Source organism: Amblyomma maculatum, chromosome 2, assembly GCF_055883805.1.
Source record: "Amblyomma maculatum isolate TAMU_Amacu chromosome 2, ASM5588380v1, whole genome shotgun sequence".
Lineage (NCBI taxonomy): Eukaryota > Metazoa > Arthropoda > Arachnida > Ixodida > Ixodidae > Amblyomma > Amblyomma maculatum.
In genome coordinates, this window is record NC_139345.1 from 111573858 (window position 1) to 111596220 (window position 22363).

General features: G+C 45.0%; 1 protein-coding gene across 1 annotated transcript in view; it reads left to right on the forward strand.

The window, feature by feature from the left end:
• Positions 1 to 9057: 9057 nt before the first annotated feature.
• The window catches only part of LOC146199560 (putative G-protein coupled receptor 150), a 41112-nt gene continuing 27806 nt past the window's right edge, over positions 9058 to 22363 (forward strand). Inside the window, exon 1 of the mRNA XM_084595074.1 lies at positions 9058 to 10039. Coding sequence (XP_084451200.1) covers positions 9257 to 10039 — 783 coding nt within the window. The 5' untranslated portion in view covers positions 9058 to 9256. The remainder of the gene's footprint in view (positions 10040 to 22363) is intronic.

Consider the following 22363-nt stretch of genomic DNA (forward strand, 5'->3'; position numbering starts at 1 on the left):
TGGTGCCAAGAACCACCCACGCTGTACCACATAACGTGGGCATGCCAGAGGATAAGCGTGGTACCCGTTATAACAAACCCGAGTGCGGAGCAATGGGAGGGAGTGCTCTCCAGCGATCGCCGAGTCGACCAAGAAGGTCCGATTCGGCGAGCACAACTGGCAGCAGTATCCAGCGGAGCCCTGGACTAAGGGCAACCGACCTTTGTCTTAGCAGGTGGACGAAGCTATCTGAAAACCGTAGAATACAAGCCAATCCAGAGCTTAATAAAGTTTTTCACTCACTCACTCACTCACTCACACTCGGATGCATCACCTAGGGTATGCAGCGCCAGCAATAAGAGGATGATAGCTGCGCAGTGTTTGCTGGCCGGAATGAAAGCTGCTTCTTTGAATTGGTTTTGTTTACCGTAACGTTCATAGGTACACAGATTCATAATACTAAGGCTAACGGAAAGCAATGCACGCTATCGTCCTTTTCTTCCTTTAGCCCAAAATTTGGCAAATGTTCTTCTACAATACAAACATTGTTTTATAACATGCAAAGTTCGCCTATTACTAACGTCGACTAACTGATGTATCCAGTGCTTAAAGAGTTTCTATAAACTAAGGTCGCTTAGATGGTTACTTTACTACAAAAGTGCAAACTAGCAATTACGTATAATAGACGGAAAAAAATACTTCTGTCAAGAGTCCCCAAACATCCCACCATCATTACCGTATTATCAAAAGTCAGCGGGTCCCTATAGACATTTCCGTGCCGGAATGTAGTACTTCTGTGGATCAGTGGCTGATAGTTTTCTGTGGTCACGTAATCGCATTCCAAGTCAACATCGCTGCGAGCTCTCTAGACATATTTGATTTAGAGCATATAATGTCTCTTTGTACCGCATTTATGGTGAGGTGGCTTATTTTTTTACCAAGACTCTCGTGAAGTTTCCGCGATAGGTAATGAGTGTCTAATAGGTGGAAATTTGAAATCAAAGGAACGAAACGACAGTTTGGCTTTGCAGGATGCTACAGTGCCGGGGACCGAATTTATTTAGACCGCCTGGTGTCCCTTAAGGTGTGCTGACATCGAATGGCACCTCGGTGTTTTTGCACCTTTCCTCAAACTAAATACAGCCAGTACACTCGGAAGTCTATCCCCAGAATTCATCTGACGTGGAAGGCCGAAGCCACTTTGCTATCGCAATGTCAAACCATTTTTTCGCCCCAATAAATTGCTAACTTTCGACATCCCTTCTACGGAAGAAATGACATCTAAGGCACTCAGTCCTTGAAGGGGTGCAAATTACTTCCAGTTTGATGACCAGAACTGTTATAACCTGATAAACACGAAGGCGTGATGAAATGTCCTAAAAACGCAACCACCACATAATCATCGCATAGAACGTGCGACAAATGATAGGCGGTTCACACATTTCTAACGGCCTCACGTGTTCCATTTGTCACGCTAGCAAGCCATGTGAGTCACTGGGTCATTAATAATCTTATGTGAGCCGTTGAGCTCACTACAAATGATTGCGACCTTTTTTCACTGCATGACCTGTTTATTGACGAGACTGCAGAAACTTGTGTAGAATCATCTAAGTGAAGCTTCTTTCTTGTACGCCCACAATCCAGCGCTGATGAGGGCTATAGCTAAATGGGACATTTCTTCTTGTCTTGCTAAACAACAGCGAGAAATAAATGGACGTAAGACAGCAGCACAAGACAGATGTGGTCCTCAGAATCCCTCACTTGCTGTAAATTTGCTGCCCTGTTTCTAATTTAAGTATTTTAATTGCTCGCCAAGCAGATTGTTTAACACTTCGATGTGCAGACTATCGCAAACTTGTATTATTATTTATAAATAAGGAATATTGATTCAGCAGAATTCTGCACTAAATAGACACTAAGAGTGCGATTAATCGTACATTGCGAATTTTTTAGCTTGCCCGTGCTTACATGCATTTTATGCTGAGACAGGCAAAAGTAAAGAAAAATAAAGAACCTCTGCCCGTGCCGGCGCTTACAGGAAGCTCTTTTATTACGCCACGCTGTAATCACCATCATTATTGATCGCGGTAGCGTCATCGCCCTGGTCGTAAAGAAAATAATCGTCATTCATTGTTTCGTTGAGCGATTTACACATGCCGTGCTCTCTTGGTATATATAATGTTCATAATTCAATGTTCGCTATTCAGTGACGTTAGGGAGAACTTTAGAACAACAACAACATAACTTTTAATAGTTCAAACTACACTCACTATGACACTGGTCGAAGAGCGTCTCAATGAACAACCGCACTGCTCCGGAAACGCTGAGTGTCTTTCTTCTCCTTGAAGAGAGCACGAAGACGAGCATCGCTCTCGCGCGCCGCCCACCGACCACGCCACACAACACACGCGCACACAGCCGTACCCAGCGGGGAATAATAGGCAATTCCAGTCCGTATAAGTCCCTCCCCCAAAGTCAGTGCAATGGCCCAGATGTCGTGCCGTGAGGACTGCAGTAGCGGAGGCGGCATACGGAATATTCAACATATAATGAGTCGGGCGAGTCATACGACACCCTAGTGTGAAACTCCTTTCCATCTTCGTCCTCATTATACACTTAAGACCTTTTAATATAAGCAGTGACTGTGGCCTAAATGTAGAGCACTGACCCTGGTTTTGAGCGAGTCGGTTTAGATTTGAAGGGGATAAGGATTTTTTTCCACGAGAAACTTGAGACCTTGACAGAAGGGCCTTACGTTCTCTATTAGCGGCTGTGTGCTGACGTGGCCCGGCCTTGTGCAAAGTTACTATTTTAAGAGCTATCGTAATAGAATATTTCGAATCTTCATGTTAGCCTGTTTAAACCCCTCGAACTATCGCATCTAGAGTTCACATGTGTCCATAGCTAACACGAGCCGCCAGAATGGAAAAAGAAAATAGAACCATTTATACCATTTAAAGTGAAACTCGTGGCGCCAGATGTAGTCTTCGTTTTATTTTTTCCCTGGCCTGTTCAAGTATGCATGTTGAATGCATAAAGTTCCTTCTTCTCTTCGAAGCGCTAGCGGTGAAGAAAGAAATGTGTGCTCTAGCTTAAGCCGGTTTAATATGAAAGACTGCAGAACAGCGCCGCATAGGTGAAATTCTAATTACCTTTATTTGGCTTTCAAACCAAAATGTGGACAGATGAGCTGCAGGGAAAGTGGTTAGCATGCTTAGCGAAGCCACAGCCCGCTTTAGCGAACGTTCTGGCCGCTATAGCTCTTTTTCCGAGTCTTTGAAGCTAAACTCCAGCCATTATTGCGTGCCGCCGAATCCCTCCTATCTTCCGTTCAATAATTCTACTTGAACCACACGTTTCTTTAAATCTTCCCAGAGGACCTCCACATTAAACTGCTGGGGAATTAAAAGACTCATATTTCATCTACTTTGTTCTTTCTTATGACTGTGCTCTATTCCACAGATCAGACTACAATAAGCTGGTTTAAAGGTTTACATTGTTTAACTTTCCAAATCAACTCAGGATATGAGGAACCAACCACAATAATCGCCCACGAATCACACCTTCCTTTCAGCCGGTCTCTCATTGAGAATTGGCGCGACGTTAGATAGCCATCTGCGAACAGTCGTGGGAGAAAACTGTGGAGAATCACTCACGCGTTTAGGCAAGCACCAATACTTGGGAAACTTGCTTACCTTACGTTTCGTAGAGCGAAAAGAAATAAAACATCGGCGACTAGGATTCCATGTTCGAATCTTTGAAATAGTGCCAACAAGACTCATGCTGAGTCCTGCGAACTCCCCCATATGTGCGATTGATGAACAGCGAATCTAGTAGTCCTTATAGATTTTAGGGCAAAATCAGAATTAGAATTTTTTCAGCAAACAGTGATTGAATACAAAGATTTTGGTAAATGCAGGAGGAGGTCTCACAGCAATATTTACCGCTTCAGAATTAGCTAACCGTCTGTACGATGAGGGGGAATATGGTTAAGTGCAAGCAAACAAATTATTGGTTGGGATTTTCCAAATTGAATACTCTGAAATATTGTTCTCAGTGAACAAAGATTTTGATTTTTCTTTCAATGCACCATGGAGTGACAGATAGATACCAAAAAAAAAAATCTGAATCTTTTACCCCTATATCGGGTTATGACAATTAGGTTCTGGGATTATGAAATACATTTCTGTCCATGTTTTATTTGCAAGCCAGACTTTGCTAGCCACCACGCCCAGTGTAGATGTAAAGCCACACTGCGAGCTATTTGTGGCTTTTATTTCCCTGGTGAGAAAACACGTCACGAAACAGAAAACAAAATTAACTTTAGCCCAACCCAGCTCACAATCGAAGCCGTGGCTGCTGATCCAGAGAGGGCTTCCAGCTAGAGGCGCCGGCTAGTTCTCCTGACGTTCCGGTTAATCCCTTGGCATTGAATCGCCGATGAATGACGGTGTTTCCGTGAAATGAGATTAGCAATGACGCCATGCAATCGATCGATGCCATTGGCTGAAGGGTCTCCTTTAATGGGTATTCGCCGCTGAATTCTTGAGCTGTATCCTACTAGGCAGACTGAGGTTCCCCTCCACATTTGTTCGTTGTTTTTTTGTTGTCACAAATTTCCGTTGCTCTCTCTACTATGACTCAACTTTGCTAATCTTGGCTATCTGGGGCTATCTCACTCTACAAGTTGGTCCGATTTCGACCTTAGTACCAAGAACAAAGCCAAGTTTTCTTCCGTTCCTGAATGGGGCCGAAAAAAAGGATGCTTGCAGAAACGAAAGCCTTCATGTTATATAACAAACAAGAGATCACGAGATGAAACCCCTTACTTCCTTATTCAGAGACCGCAGACTCTCACATCATCCTGGCTGTTTTCCACTACACCTTAAAGTGTTCACCTAGCAAAGCTCTTAATTAAAGGTTACAGTAATGCTGACTGCTTCTAGGCAAGATATTTCGTTTGCAAAAGGTAATGACTCGTCCGTATGAGTAACCGGGTACCCTTTCCCCTTTATATATTCTCTCAGAGGAAAGACAAAAACATGTTTGTAAGAAAAACTAAGCCCGCGCCAACATAGTCTTGCAGAGCGTAAGGCAAATGCATGATAAAAGAAAAAAAACTTTCAAAAAAGCGTCTGTTAGAAAGAAATGGAGAGATCATTCACAATGTCGCTAAGACTTTGTCCCTCATTTCTGGAAAAAACTAAATCAATTAAGTAACAAAGAAGGCAGGAAGAAAAATAACTCAAGCCAAGGTGTGTAGCTGAAAGAAGGTGTCCGGTTGGTAGCAGCTGAAGCTCTAACAGATAAACGCCGAAGAACACAAAAAGTACAAAACAGAGGGAACATATAACAAATCGGAACGAGAAAGAGAACACAGTAGGTTGTCCAAAGAAACACCAAAACAACTAGAAAGCTACGCAAAAGAACATGTAAAAATGCGGTAGCGAAAGAATAAACCCTCTTATATTGACAGAGTGGTGGCTATGGAGAGGGGATTACGCAGTTGAATTTTTGATAATTATGAGCGAACCAGAAGCTGAAAGGTAAACATTATTTCCAAAAAAGCCGGTTTCCTCCCTTCGCGCATGGTCTGTAATTTCGAGCTCTCGTTGATGACGGTCTGTTTGCTCGCCAAAATTGATGCATGGCGGACCCCGAGCCCGCATGGCGGTGGCCTATCATGCGAACAATTCACGGCTCGATAAAATACCTAAGGGAACCTAGCGTACACCAGAGATTAGATTTAATTAAATGTCGTGTTCAGGTAGGTTAACGAACGCTTCTAGGCGAGTGCCATTCCAGTAGCAGAACTTTTTAAAATTACATTCCTCAAATACTGAAAACCGGAACTTTGACTTCAGACAAAATGAAGCAAATGATAATATAAATAAAATTTCTCTTGCTGGAAAATTTATAAAAACAGACGACCTGAAATATAGTTTTGACGAGTTGTTCTACATCGCAAACAAAGAGTAACATCAATTGCTGTAGTGCAAGCTCTGCTGCTATTGTATCACATTTCAGGGACATTGAGGTTCCTTGACTTTGTTTTCAAGGCACATAAAGAGGTCTAAAATGCACATTTTCAATTATTGTCGGCGTAGGAAATTGGCTGTACTCTTATAGAATCTTAGCTTGATATAAAATACAAATTTTCTTGCCTTAATATAAGGCACTTAGATATCCTCTTTAGCACGGGTATAGAGATTCTCGTGCTAGAGATATCCTCACGAGTGGATTCGGAAATACTTAGAAATTTGTGAGGATACGCGAGTGTTGTCCTGAAGAAGCGAGGGCTCATTATGCGTTTATCTTTGTCTTACTGGACTACTGATATCCTTTGTGCGGGGAACAATTTCAATGTGAAAACGAAAATTTCTATCAATGCAAGCATTGCACGGAAAATACGCACAGCGAAATTCTTTCTTCTGTTATGGCTCACGTAACTGCCTTCGCTAATTAAATGCGATTCACTAATGCTACGTACGCCTTTCATGGTAGTTAAATTATTGGTTGATGATTTTCTCTTTGTGACGTCGCAAATGAAATGATTCCAGTGCTCGCCCCCCCCCCCCCCCCTCTCGGCTAATTGTTTCAAGTTTATTGAAACATTGATTACACACTGTTAGATGCCACCAGGCAGGCCTTATGAAGGTGTAAACTATCTGTAATTTAATAACATTTCTATACGTGCTGCCTCCTTAACATGATTGTCTACGACGAACCGTTTTCCAGCTGTCCACCAAGACGCAGCTCTTGAATATGTGATTCATCTTCTGTTAGCTTTGAGGCTGAGCAGCGGATATAGCTGATGCAATTTGAAAGGACTATGGGCAACAATAAATAAGCGCCGGATCACAGAGAAATGTCATCCTGGCAGAGACATAAGGTTCAACTTTCTCACGCAAAGAATAGCGTTAAAAAGAGCGCTGTCACCGCAAACGATCGGCACCGCAAACGATCGACGGAAGACGCCGTTAGCTTCAACAGCTCAGGTTTCCATTCTTCAACGGTTTCTCTTTTATGTTTCACGATCGTCTCGCACGCGAAGAAAGGGCAAAAGCGAAAGAAGGTTGGGCGGGAACAATTGTCCGTCAGCATAGGTGCGATACACGCAAGGTGGCACTATGTGTAAAAGCAAGACGAAGGAATGGAACCGAAATAGCTGCGCTCCTTGAATGACCGTTTCGAAAAGCTCTCACGCTATCTGACACGTGGAGTAGGAAGGCAGTTGCGCCGAAAAACCCTCGAACATATTATCGTGCAAAAACGCATCCAAGCGGACACGTAAAGTGAGACGCTGAGTACAGAATGGGGCTAGCGAAGGTACTGCCTTTCTCTCTATTTACTCTCCGAGGGTGCTATAAAGGAGCCCAACGTTTACGTGTTCTTTGGTCGTTCGGTGTCTGGGTGAACGATACGCAAGGCATTGCGAGAGATAGACTGATCAAACCCTTCGCACTCTCTCTACATTTTTTTATGTTGGAATGGGAAGGCGTGCGTGCAAAGTCGACTGTCACGTCACTACATGCCATGTAACGCAATGCACACGTATGGCAAAAACCATAACATAGCCAGAACGCACATTTCCGACTTTACCCTGAAAATCGAATGCCTCTCTTTTCAAAAGCGCTTGTTTTGGTGCGCGTCTCGAGGGTGTTTGCTCATCGCTTTTATTGAGAGTTCAGTCTGTTTCATCCCATATCACTAACACAATCGCAGCAAAGTGCTTCAAAAACACCCCGCACCTCCACCAAGTGCTAAGAGGGGATCCAGGAACTGGTAGCGGGCACTGATAGCGAGCAGGTGCCTTAGCTTCTAGACAGCTAGTCCACAAAAGCACTTCCTCTTTCTCAGCAATCAGTCCGCATAATTGGAACTTCTTTACAATTTCAGCTAAATTTTGTAAACAAACCAATGTAAATTTGTTTATAGGAAAGTCTAGGGGTGTTGCATGAATCAATAAGTAAGAGAAGGGCGGAAATTACAATAAAGTCGGAAAGAGTGAAAGAGGTGACGTAGTGGAGGGCTACAGAGTAATGTCGACCACATGAATATCTTTAATGGGCCTTGACATCGCACAGCGCACGGAGCCTCTCCGCTCCGTCTCCATCGAAGCGCAGGCGTGGTGGTCGGGTTCGAACTCGGGTACTCCGATTCAGTAGTCGGGCGTCTTAAGCACTGAGTCACCTCGGCGGGGCCTAGAATTTCACTGATTGAAGAATTTATTTACGCTTACATTTTCAGAGAACACCCGCACTTGTACATGCGAGCTGCTCAGTCTTAAAATTTGCCTTTTGCTTTTGCTAAGCGCTTATCCATTCGTAGTATGCTTGTATGAAGTCCTCGTGGACCATGAATCATTTCTACCGTTATTATTAGGCTATTTGGTTACTGCCGTACCCATCTTTAAACATTATATACCCTAGGTACTCAACCTCTTTTGTGTATTTAGTGAACCGGCGGTTTTTCGGAAGGGGAGATAATTATTATGGAAAAAGTATTTAAAGGGGCTAATAAATAAAATTGCTCGGTGTGCATGCACACGGCAGTGAGATGCATCTGCCTCTCGAATTGTGAGCCTTTACAGGTGAGCCACCAATAAAAATTGCGTAACAGCACACTGTATTCAAAGAAAAAATAAACATAATAATTTTTGTCCGGAGAAGATAAGCGGAGGCACGAGACATATCTGCTAGCCACAACGTGAGCACATGTGCATTTGAACCATTTTGGCCCTCACGTTTTGCTTTTACGATAGTGCCTAGGCCAAAAATTTACTCGGCTGATGATTGCAGTCGAGAAATGTGCAGGCCAGAAAACGACTAATAACTGGCTAAGTACTATCGCATTTTACTGCAGAGTACGACGTCTTAGAACTTTGCCATTTGAATTTATATCCATGGTAAAGGCGTAGCTCTCTACTCTAGAAATTTTTCTGATTGTTCAGCGCAAACCGTTGGATTTTATTTGCTCGAAGAATGCTTAGTACGTCTGTTCATTCAGACAGTACTTTAAGAAACTGAATTTTCATAAACGTAACAACTAATCTTTTCCGTTTCGTGACAGGGATGCACCAAGTATGTGAAAGAAACCGAGGCAAGAGGAACCTTAACGCTAATTTACTAGTGCGGACTGGCTACAGTGCTTCACAGAAGACATGCGCCGCAGCAGAGATGGCAAGTCTAGATGTAATTTATTTCGGCGTCCAAAGCAAGGTCAAGAAGATACAAACCTAAAGATGTTTTATTACAAGCCAGAAGCTAGGTGAAAAATGTCGGCACCGCCCAGCCATAGTCATGGCGCAGAAAACAATCTTCAAAACAGCACCCTGACTCTTCTAATTAGCTCAAATGCCAGTGACGTCGTAGCCGCCAACGCTGAGGATGTCTTAGGTCCACGTTACCACAAACGAGCCCGTATCGCCATTATCATCGTGATGATCGTCGCATCGGTAGTGGGGAATACAATCGTCTTCTGGAAGCTTGTCTTCAAGAAGCACCACAGACGAGTGGCCAAGGCCAGGGTGCTATTCCTCAACTTGGCCATCGCGGACCTTCTGGTGGCCTGCATCACGATGACGTCACAAGTTGTGTGGGAAGTGATGGGCAGACTGTGGATCGCAGGAGATACCTTCTGCCGTCTGTTCAAGTTTTTGCAGACATTCGCTCTGGTCTCGTCCACGTACATGCTGGTCGTTATCGCGCTGGACAGACACGTTGCCATCGCTACTCCGCTGGCTCCGAGCCCGGACCCCTGGCGGTTGGCCGCCCTCACTTGGTTAGCGTCCTGCTTGCCTTCGCTACCGAATGTATACGTGTTCCACACTGTCGAGGTGTCTCCCGGGAAGTGTTTCTGCGCATCCATCTTCTACGACCGCGGCATGCCGCTGTATCACCGCCAAGTGTATATGGGATTCGTGTTCCTCATGGTGTTCGTCGCACCGCTCGTGCTCCTGGTGACGTTTTACACGGGAATCCTGTGGGCCATGTGGAAGCACAGCTCGAGAAGCGGCAAAGTTGGCCAGCAGACATCGTCTTCGCTTCCCCGAGCCAAGGTACGTCAGCTTTGACGCATTCTAGAGTTTCCTTGTTATGAGTTATATAGACCACCTGCGATGGTGCGATATACAAAGGAAAGTTTAAAACGCAGCAGCTGAAATATGTATATTAGCGCTGGAGCGCTTACGCAAGCTTGATCAATTAAATAACACGAGCAGCTAAATAAGCGATCCCTCGTGTGATCCCTTCGTTCTTTACGAAAAAGAAATTCATAATTCTTGAGACAAAAATCGTGTTCATCTCCTTTGAGAAAGTTGCACTGACGACCGGAATCAGTTGCATTCATATTCTGAGTGTGGCTGTATTTAGATATCTGGTCTTCTTATGTCGCATGAAGCGGATGACGCTGGGGTTTCACACTGGAGTTTTTTATGCGAATGACCGCTTTTCCTGTACTGTTGATATTTGTCTTGGGCAAACTTGCATGATAGCGGAGTCCACCCATATCTCAACACCTTGGGCCTGTATTAGCAGGCTGGCTCACGTATGGATAAGGGGAATTTGAAATTAAGTATATTCAACACATATATAGGCATTAGATGCAATGTGCGACAAACACCGTTCCCAATTACAGCAACCCGGCCATCAATAGTGTACTCGGCTGGCCCTCGTATTTATAGGCGCATCTGGCAGAGTTATTGCACGGCGTAATAAAGGTTACATACAAATGATGAGAACGATAAGAGATTATATAACCGGAGTTGAAAGCAGATTCCATTCAAGCCGAACAAGCGCACCATGCATGGCTGTCAGCAACTAAATGTAAGAGACGACAGCGCTGAGAAGCAGTCGTCATCGACGCACCCCTGGGCTAATTCCAATCTCGCGCGGTCACAGGTGAACCTTATTTCAATATCTTTGTGCTTCAATCAGCAAATATGCAGGCTGTTCTCAAAAATTCCCAGAAAATGCACACAGGCAATATCTAAATCAGCAGCTACAAGATCCAGAACAGTATATATCTCGCAACGCTGACGAGAGCGAGGCGAATTGAAGATGGCGAGGAATATAGGTCGGTAATATCAGGGGAGCACCTGTCGTTGTATGTGAGAAGGTTGCAGCCGACTGGCGCGGACTCAGCTACGGGCCGCCGACACAAACCTCTCCCACTTAAGCGTCAGCTTTGAAGTAGTATGACAAAGCTTAACACAACGCAGGAACCGGGTTGGCGTATGCGACCTCTGACAGATATAAGTGGGTACATGGTTGCACCAGCCAAGTTGGTTCATAATTCGAAAGGCACCACGGATGTGTCTCAGTAGTTATGGCGCTTGACTGCTGAAGCCAAAGACGCAATATCGAATCCCGACTGCTGCGGCCGCTTTTCGATGAAGACGAATAGCAATGCGCCCGTGTGCTGTGCGACATCAGTACACGTTAATGAACCCCAGGTGATAAGAATTTTCGGAGACACCGACTACGATGTATGTCAACCTGAGTGCCTTGGGACATTACACCCCATTAAAGAAACCAAACCTAACATATTTCGAAAGGCGCTGGTATATACCCTACAGCACGCAATAGGGTATGCGTCATAACTTTTAAGGCCAACGTAATCAGGTTTGCTGCTCCTACCTGGTGCAGATACAAATCCACTCCTCGGCACTCAGGAACCTAACTCTAAATAAGTTAATGTAAAACTTGCTGTAATAAATTATTTACCTCTCATGTACGAACCCCAGAGCTTGTATGCAGCATTACGCAAGGCTTTAACCAAAGAATAATTAAGGGGACGCCTAAGCTTCGCCTTAAGAGTAGACGCGGTAACGCCTTTAGCGGCGCCTTTTCATTTCGCTATATTTTAATGTTTAATTTAAAATTTCAGTTCCTTTATAGGAAAGGGAAGGTGCAATATCTGTCGCACTTCTTTCTGTGGACACCTGCACAGCGCAGTATAAGAAGGAAGGAAGGAAGGAAAGAAAGAAGAACGAAAGGAAGGAAGGAAGGAAGGAAGGAAGGAAGGAAGGAAGGAAGAAAGGAAGGAAGGAAGGAAGGAAGGAAGGAAGGAAGGAAGGAAGGAAGGAAGGAAGGAAGGAAGGAAGGAAGGAAGGAAGGAAGGAAGGAAGGAAGGAAGGAAGGAAGGAAGGAAGGAAGGAAGGAAGGAAGGAAGGAAGGAAGGAAGGAAGGAAGGAAGGAATTATAATTGGTTTACTGGAAGGTAAAGGCGCTGTAACTGTCTCACTCGTTTTCTATGGACACCTGAACCGCGCCGTGAGGTAAGGGAGGAAGATGGGAGTTAAAGTGGAAAGAGAGGAAGAGGAGCCGTAGTGGAGGGCTACGGAGTAATTTCTACCACCTGGGGATCTTTAACGAGCGCTGACATCGCACAGCACACGGACGCCACTTCGTTTCGCCTCCATCGAAACGCAGCCGCCGAGGTCGGGTTCGAACCCGGGTACTCCGGCACAAACCCCTTCCACGGAGCATTTCGACCACCTGGAGGTCTTTAATGTGCACTGACATCGCAAAGTACATGGACACCTCGCCTCCATCGAAACGCAGCCGCCTGCGGTGGGGTTGGAACCAGGGCACTCCGGAACAGTAGTCAGCAGATTGTTTTGGGGGGAAACGAAGGCGGAGTATTTGCCTCAGTATTCATTGGATAGTAACTTATATAATTACGGCATGCAGTTGTAGGCACATATGTCGTTAGCTCAAAACCTTATCGCAAACTAGCCTCCAACTTGACTAGTAGGTGGATGATGCCAAATGGAAAGCGAACGTGTATGAAACACCTTTAGCTCTGCACAGAGAAAAAATGGTTGCGCTATAAGTTTGGTATAAAATCATGTGTTTTGTTTTTGTTTTTCTTTTGGGACGATGTCAGATTTCATAAAGATGTCACATTTGGAACGATGTCAGGATTTCAATCGACAGCTCTTGACTACGCCAACAACGTTTAGACCCAAAAAAGCGCGGTATGCACTCGCAAATTGAGCAGACGAATGAGTTGGTTTTTCTTGATGGACGTTTCTTTCAAAGAAAGTAACTCTGACGTACATTAGGAGGTTGGGCGGCACAAATTCAGTATATATTAGCAATGATCGGCAAGTTATGCACAAAGACAAAGCAAGCAGATGTTGACGACTGAAAAGAATGTTCTAGTGTACATGTTGGTGTACCAGCGGTATACTGGTGATGGTCCATAGTTCGTTCTGATATAGTTGTTTTATTTTCTTAAGAAAAAAAAACATGCGTTAGTTATTACATAGCATTAGAGGTCTAGCCTGCAATTCTGAATGACTAAATGACTGTGCCTGTCTAGCTGAGTCCCGCAACGGCATCTAATGTCGAAAACAAGTATAACAACATATGAACGCCAGCACGTGAATTGCCTGTGAGGCGTTAGCCGCCCCCTCCCCTCCCCCCATACGCATACTGGGGCTATACTTGTGATCGACAAGGTGTAACTCCCAAGCGTTGGAAAGTATCCAATGGAGCGCGCAGCACACTAGCAGGCTTGTTCGACACGTCGTCAACAAGCAGACAGGCATAAAGGAGGCAAATCTGCTTAGGCTACTACAAGCCTTTGTAAACAGCAGAATCGTGTTTGCTATGCCGTACCTAAATCGCCGTCTCCGACAGCAAGCTTTTAGAGTTGACCATATAATAAACGGTGTCAAGGCAGTTCGGGGGCCACAATAGTGGGCTTTAACAAACAAGCTTCTGGCCTTAGGAGTATCAAATGCCGTTGACAAGCTCATAGAATCTGCACTCTAATCTATTAACGACCACAAAGAATTGGTAGATATATTCTCAGGCAGTTTAGATGAGCTCCCACGCAGACGAAACCACTTGAAATTTGAATTCCTGCCGAAAAGAGGCACAAAATAAATATTGCCTCGTATGCCACGAACAATGCGTCCCGCTTTTTACGAAGCATGTAGAAAATACAGGGCGGAAAGGTTACATCGAAAATACAGTGGTGGCCAGGACATCGCATGTAATGATGCGGCGGAATACAACAGACGAACAGCAAAGGTGCCGGTGGTTTCAAAGGTAGATGCCTGCTTAGTAAGAAGATGCACACTGAGTAGTACTACGATCACGGCGGTGGATTAGGCGGCCATTTCTCTCGCTCTCACACAGACATAAAGGTGGTCATCAGCGAAATAAGCGAAATGAAATTTTGAAACAGACTATCACCAGCGGCAGCATGGATACTCTTGCTATGGGCGACTGCGCAACATATCCTTCAATTAAATGAGGGAGTTCACTAGCTCGTCTGAGGGCAACGAGCAACACGACGATCTCGCCATGGCTGCATATTATCACCCTCATGCATACACGTTCCGCTCACCCAGGTTAGTGGAACGTAAATACAGGAGGGTGCTAACATTCCGCTCACCCAGGATAGAACCCCGCCGGGGTGGCGCAGTGGTTACGGCGCTCGACTACTGTTCCCAAGGACGCGGGATCGAATCCCGACTTCAGCGGCAGCTTTTCGATAGAGGCAAAAAGCAAGGCGCCCGTGTGCTGTGCGATGTCAGTGCACATTAAATAACCCCAGGTGGTCGAAATTTCCGGCGTCCTCCACTACGGCGTCTCTCATAGCCTGAGTTGCTTTGGGACGTTAAACCGCACAAACCAAACCAAACCATACCCAGGATAGTTATCCACGACTGGTCTTAAAGGAAGCGGGCGCACTTCCCAGAGACCCTCGCAGTCACCTTAGAAGTAATGGCAGCTTTTCTCCTGGCATTATGCCCTCCGCTGCAGCTATAGGAACATGACGATCCCACCGCTCGTAAAGCCTTATAGAGGCTTTAACCATTTGTCCCCGCCTTTGTCTGCAGCAGCTAGACTAGTTACTCACCGTCGTCGTCACAACAAGGGTAACATCGGAATGGAAGAAAAGAAAACACAGATGCTTCATTATATAGGCAGCGGAGTCCATATCTGCAAAAACTGTTTGAACAAAATTTTGAGAATTTAAACTTGTGACAGAAATAACACCTACTGGTACTTGACTGTGGCGGACATTTGTGACTCTAAATCCAGATAGTCGTATTTTTAGCGATTTCATGCTCACATCCCATATTCGTGAACTTTGGTCAAAGAGCACGGATTGGAACCTCGTCGGGTGAATGTCTCGTGGTTACTCGTGCTGCTAAAATGTGCTATCCGGGACAAAATCTCGAGAGCGCTTGAGTGGTAAGGTCACTAGTATCGTTATTAGCTGGGAAGCGGTCCTTGCAAGGTAGAAGTCAAAATCCCATACATTAGCATTTACGTCTAAATTATATTGATTGTCCACAGATGTGCAGTACTAGTACTCATCTGCAGAGATCACATTCAGCGCATCCTAAATATTTTATCTTCATTGGTATGGTACCAAATGTTTCATATGGAGGCCCTTACTGATCTCTCAGTTATGTATGGTGTTAAGGGCGTGATTTGCCGTATGCAACGCACTCTTGACGCGAGTAGACCCGGGGGATGCTTATGCACCAGTGCGCATGTGTACTTGCGTGTGCCTGTTCAGAGTGGCGTGCATAAATTCAAGCGTACGTGTGCTTCCATGCGGCCCATTACACTGTGCATGGTGAAGAGAAACGGGCGTCTTGTGTTTGCCCTGAAACATGTCGAGTGCGGCGATACCGACACAGTAATTGAACTGAACAGCGGAAGAACAAAAGTCTCCGAGAAAGCCTCTTTTAGATTATCACATTTTCCCAGCAGCGACAGCTGACAGGATTACAACACTGAGCAACGGCTGTGCCATCTACAGAAGAATACGTGTCATATTAATCGGTGCCTCAGAACGTTCCATTCCCAAAGGACGATGCGTGAACCAAACATCTACACCCCACCACGTAGTCGAAGATCTACGAGATTGAGAAGCCGCAGCATTTTTTTGGGCTCATTTCGGCCGCGTGTGATCCGCGCAGCATGACTGGCAATCATCAGATTCCCTAGAGGGTTACCTGCGGAGCTACGAACCTTTAAGAAAGGCCAGCTGACTCAATTTTGAGGCGGATCATGTTTTGTTACTCGCACGCACGCACGCACGCACGCACGCACGCACGCACGCACGCACGCACGCACACACACACACACACACACACCTTCTCTGTTTACATCAAGTAAAATATATTGCCTATATCTGGTGATTCTGATTCCGCACTTCGGAGGAGAAACCAAAACTTCGAAAATGGTCGCTAAAAACGGGCATTCTCTCCCATGTGGCGCTGCCAGCAGTATTTGCCAACGAAGAGCAAATGAGTCAGATGCAGTGGACACCGGATGAGATCACTGGCGGGGATGGCGGACCAGATAACGTTGAGGGGCGAGCGGCCCGCAAAGATATTCCCTCCGGACTCAAAGAAGAGAGCATCACGGAGCAACTACTCGTAAGTGGGGCAAGTGATTCTTGGTTTCCTGTCATGTGCAGTTGATCGCAATGCGATACGATTTGCGGGACAGGTTAACACCACCGATACCGAGTCGGACGAGGATAAAAAGCTCGCAGAGCTCAGGCGTTAAACAGTGAAGCGGAAGTCGATACGATTAGCGCCATGGCCGAAACTTTGTCGCAGGAGCAAATGAAGATGCAGGAGGTCTGTTTTAAAATTGCTGACGCAGAAGAAAAGCACGACCTAAATGAGGACAGCAAGAATGCGTGAAACCAACAGTGGACTCCAATGAGAGCGAAATGTTGACTGTATATAGACCGACGGGGATAGGTGATTTAAATATGAAACTTTACTGAAGCGAGTTACTAGCAACTGTATCAAATCACAAATTTCTGGTGCCCTGATGATTTGGGGATGTGAGGCTACCCTCGAATCGTATTACGGGTCATCCGGGTGGGCGGCCAGGCTAGTCTTGCCATAGTTGCATGACAATAAAAGCAGCTATTGATTTCTACGTTGACAACCCTAGAAAGGAATACGAGAAAAAAAGAAAATTATTATTAGACGTAGGTGTTATCAGAGGCTGAATACAGAACGTGATTTTTAATTTCGTCAAAGAACTCAAATGAGACTTGGGGCCAATTCGCCGCCGGAATACTAAACTAAAATATCGAGCGCAGCAAGTTTTGCCGAAATAAAGCAATTATCGCATACGACTTAAACGAATGTTTGCAGCTGATGTCATAGCTCATGTCAATAGGAGTGAAATTTTCTCTCTCCAAGCGAAGTCGCCCGCCGAACTGACGCAGCGCTTCAACGAGAGTGTCAGATCTGTTAAACCGCCACAAGCTCAATCGGAAGATACCGGAAAGAAACGAATAGTGAACGAGAAGAAGCGGTGTAGTACAAATATCTCCCCAGGGTGTGATTCTCTTTGTTACCCGGAAAGAATAGGCTGTGCCTTGAGCGTAAATCACAAAGTTGGCAGGGATTGCACTCAAAAAAGAACAGGCAATAAGAATAGGGGCGAAGCTAAGTGAAGCGAGAGGACGCGCTGTTGAATGCTAATTTGGAAGAAGTAGCTTCGGCGGCATGCATGGAACAAAAGGAGCAAATTTAAATGACTCACATCCATAACGTCGTATAACTCCGACTAGTTATTCAATGCCATAATTTATCCCGGCATTGGAATGAGTGTGATCAGGCAGTTCTTAGGTCCGAAATCGAAGCAGCTGATCACCAAATACAGTTGAGGAGAGCATTCAGCGGTGACGTAAGCGCTGAGTTCGCATGCTTTTTTCTCAAAGCGACAGAATGTGCGTAGTTCGTCTCCTTAGAAGACCCATTACTACCTTCGATACATGCGCTGAAAGGCAAATAGTTTATTGTCATAAACGCGCTCTTAACTGCTACAAAACCAGTCACGTCCTTAAGAAATTGCAATAAGGAGCAGTGTTGTCTCATAGATATAGACTAAACTCGTAGACGATGAGGCAACAGAAAAGAACAATGGGCAGCTTGTGTGTCCATGGCAAGCAGGGAAAAGGGAGAAGGACGTTTGTCGCGAGGCACAAGGAAATCGCTGATTACAGCAGAAGGCTTGTAAACCGGTCAGCTGCTAGCTTATAAGCCACTTTATTATCAGAAGCACGTAGCGGGACGCATGTAAACACAGTTGGTATACTGCCATTAAATAATGGTCAGAAACTGCTATTGAGAACACGCGATTTGCCTTGGGGAGGTCATTAGAACTACTCAAGATCTTACAGCGGATAAAGGCGTCTTTGTAGGGGTAAACCTGGGTCGAGATACCAAGAACGTTGTCTGCTGTGTGCCCAGTGTTGAATTAAGGCCGCCTTAAAGGGTAACTCCGGTGGTTTTTTTTATATCATTTTGTGTTTTTAGTTGAATTATATTCCTCGGCATGTCCTGACTCCAACACAAAAAGCCACTTTTCGAAATGTCGATTAGAAGTATTCTTAAAAAAGAAAAACAGCAAATCGAAAATAAAACTGCTTTCGCCGCCAGAAACGACGTCCCAGGCGACGAAATGATGACGTCACACTCAGTATTAGAAAAACAGTCATACGTGCGTTGGATGGTGAAAATAAAGTATGGAAATCATGATGTAGTGCATAAAATGGCTGAAGTAGTTCAATATAAGCCTTACAATTTTATAATCACTCGGGAAGTGGACAGTAACGCCAGTGTACTGTTTGAGACGTCAGGAACTCAGTGTTGGCCGCAGAAATACTCTCAGATTAAGCCATGAAAACGTCATATTTTAAAGCCGTGTTGCGCGTGTCCGGATTGTCGTACGGCGCCCAAATTTTGTAGAATGCGTCAGGACGGAAAGGAGAACCTATGGTAAAATTTTTACTAGAACATTAGAATGTCAAAAACACTCCGGAGTTGCCCATTAGAAAAACAGGCGATGTCTAGTGCGTTTTTTTTAGGTAATATACGTGACATATCGCCAGAAAAGGGAACATATCATTACCCATTTCGCGCAGTCGATGTGAATACAAGATGACCTGAAGTTTTTTGTTAGAGGCCCTTTATAGCTAAGACGCCATTGGTGGACTCATCCAGGTATTTTCCGAATGAGGTTGCCTCCGACTATGAGCTCAGATGAGGGTACATCAATTGTGTAATATTTAGCACCAATAAGCCGTAGAACGTATGAGGGACACTTTGATTTTCCACCCCAGATCGTTAACAAAGTAAGATCGGTCAGAATGTGGAAAGGAACCTTTAAACGTGGGCTGTTTCTATTGTAAGCGAGCACGGACGTGAGTGGTATCGAATGGTGTCATTCCTGTTATGGGCCTATCGAAGGTAGACATGCATCATGAGCAAGCCACTTTTCGAATTTATATAATGAAGGGTGCTATTCAGACCACTTGCTATACTGAAGAACACGCCGTCACAAGGTTTGTTTGTGTCCGACAAATTTAGCAATGCCAGGAGGCCACCAATGCGAAAAAAGGGCAGGAAGCAGCTAAAATCAGCGCTCTCACGTAGCAGATTTCTCTGAAGGGGCACAAATTCAGGACATGACAAAAAAATTACGTAAAGTAACCACATCATTTTTCTGAAGAAAGAAGGGTTGGAAAGTTAACGGCTCATTGGGAACTTACGATAATAAGGGTTACGAAAGTGCGGCCATATATCTATACAATAGAGCTGAGCTATAGTCCCGATTTGTGCATAAAAATAAGTTTCAGCCATACAAAGAGAAGGTGAATAGTGTAGAATATTTGATGGTGACGCTGAGTTTGGAGAGCTTACTTTTGGCTGAGATACGACAACTGCCGAAGAGCTGCTACGCTGAACTGCTCAGCTGTTTACGGCTGGCGCAGCAGAAGTAGGTAAATGAAATATTCATTGAGCACTGTGAGGTGTTCAGTAACAGACCTGGCCTATGAACGTTAAGAGTGCACAAGTGCAAGTTTATGTAACGAGGCAGCTGAAGTGGGCTTACCCTTACAAGAAGCTCATGACAATGACATACAATGCCAATGAGGGTCAAGTGGTACAGCTGACATTTTGGGATTTGATATGTTCGTTAGAACGCTCACGCACACATGCAGTGATGTGCGTCGCCAAATATGATGACAGAGTCATCATTTTTTGCTACTATCGCAAATTAAACACGCCGCGTTTCCTCAGAATCCGTCAGATAGCCTTATTTACAAAATAGTTGAGGCAAAGTGCGCAAGAAGGCTAGACATGTTAAATAGATATTGGCAGATTCCACCGATTGGAACTGCCCAGGCCTGCATGCCATTTGTTAGCTTATGGGAAAAATATGCTTGAAAAATTATGTCATTGAAACCTTCAAATTCGAGAAACCCATATCAATTAATAATCAGTCAGATACTGATACCCGACGGAGAATATGCATGTGCATACATAATTGACGGTTGCATTGTTTTCTCAGTACTGGGAAGAGCACCTCGGAAAAGCGCTCCTGTCATGAAATGCCGCAGGGCTCACAGTTATTTAGCAAAGCGCTATTTTGCTAAAAAGAGATTTGGGGCTCTCGGGCATATTACTGGGCTGGCAAAACGGCACAGATCCAAAAAAGCTGAGAGCCATTTCCAACATTCCCGTATCTCAAACAAAAAGGCAGCTGCATAGCTGTATGGGGCTAGGAGAACTGTCGCTGATTTATTTTCCGAGAGCTGAAAGGTTGCAGTGTTGCCCACGAACATGACAGGAAAGCGCATACCGAAGAACCTACCATTAAACAGAGGGCCGAAAAACATTGCAGAAAGGCAAAGCAATGCTTGACAAAGGCAGCATTGAACACACCTGCTCTGAACAAAGTTAACACTGGCTATTGATGCCTCAGATATGCCCTCGGAGCTTGCCTCTCCGAGCTGGAAGATGAGGACAAAGAGCTTCTGATTCCTTTCTTGAGGAAGAAATAAAGGCCGAACCTGGTCATCTTATAGTACCACTGAGAAAGAGGCATACGGCGTTACTTGGACGCAGAGGAAGCCTGACATTTGGAACTTCGTTTCTCAAATCATGGTTAACAGTTATCATGGCACTCCTTTGAAATTGCTCGCTCTGGCTGCTTCACTAAGCACGTTGCTGAGAATGTGGCCACTTGCTCTTCAGGAATATAATAGTGTAGTCTAGCAAAAAGGGGAACTTCTACACGCTGAAGCCCGCCCTATATATGTCGCGTGTGGTCAATATCGACTGAAGCAGGTAAAAAAAGAAGCCCTTTTTCGCAACCTGGTTTCGCTGGAGGTATGACGTTTGCTGCGTCGGCAGAGGCCCGAGGGTTGCTTTTCGGCAAATGCGGTGGCTGCTAAGCGTCGAGCTCCTGTGTTGTGGAGTGTGCATCAAGTCGAGAACACATTGAAGCAGTATATGGTGGGGAAGTAGGGGACTCGACTTGCACTCTTAAACTCAAGCCCTTTGCTCGAGCAGATTTATTTGGTGTGTATGCCTTCATGCGCACGTGGGACTGTCTGAGGCCCGTTGCTCTCTGCATGACAGACGAGAAGAAATGCCGGCTGATCTTTGCCTCGAGTCACGGCAATGCGGCAACTGAGAGATGGGGTCATATGGTGCATATGTTCAACCGACGGCACCGACGGCAGCGGAAGCAGTTTTTGAATTCTCATTTACACCCATGAATGACAGAGGACTGGATTACGCCACGTAAGCCAAACCACAGAGCATGACCACGAGAATATACGTATAATCTTGCTCGGATCGGCCTTAGGACGTTCTGTACACGTGGGCGATGCGCGAACGAAACATCAACATGCGCCCTTTGTTCTCGCAAGGCCTTCGAGTGTGTGAAGGAGTGCCCCCTATTTATGGTCGCGTTTTGGCAACGAGGAGCGAAGAAATGTATTTTGCTTAGAATTACAACGGCTGCACGTTATTCCGAACTGAGAAGGCTGAACCAAAACTTCGCACACCATGCGGTTTTGCGTTATTCAATGTCCCATTTAAATTTAGCCTTTCCGACTTCGAACGTCCTATAGTTGGTCACTGCTAGCTCTTGGTGTCATTTCCACCCCTGAAATGATTTCTCTTTGAGTGCATGAGTTGGCCCAATAAACAGTTTGTGAGTTGGATTCAAACTTGTCGCCTTTTAGGCCTGCTTGGCTTCACCGCTGCGAAACGCAGACAAGTAGTACAAGGTGCACTTGCGGTCCACGTTATGCCACACGCTTAGTATTACATCTTCCGTAATTCAGTCCACTGAGCGATTTAAGCCATCAGGAATGCGGCCTTATCCGCTGTGAAACTTATATCAACATGTGGCATGTGACGAAGTTATTGCAGAATATTTCGAGCAAGTATTGTTTACATTTTTTAAACACAAATGGCGAGAGTTACGATCCGACATGCAGTCCATTCGTCAATGCTCTGTTTTATATTTTTGCAGGCTATTTTAGTCGGCAAGGAATGCAAACCGTCATTTTAAGTTTC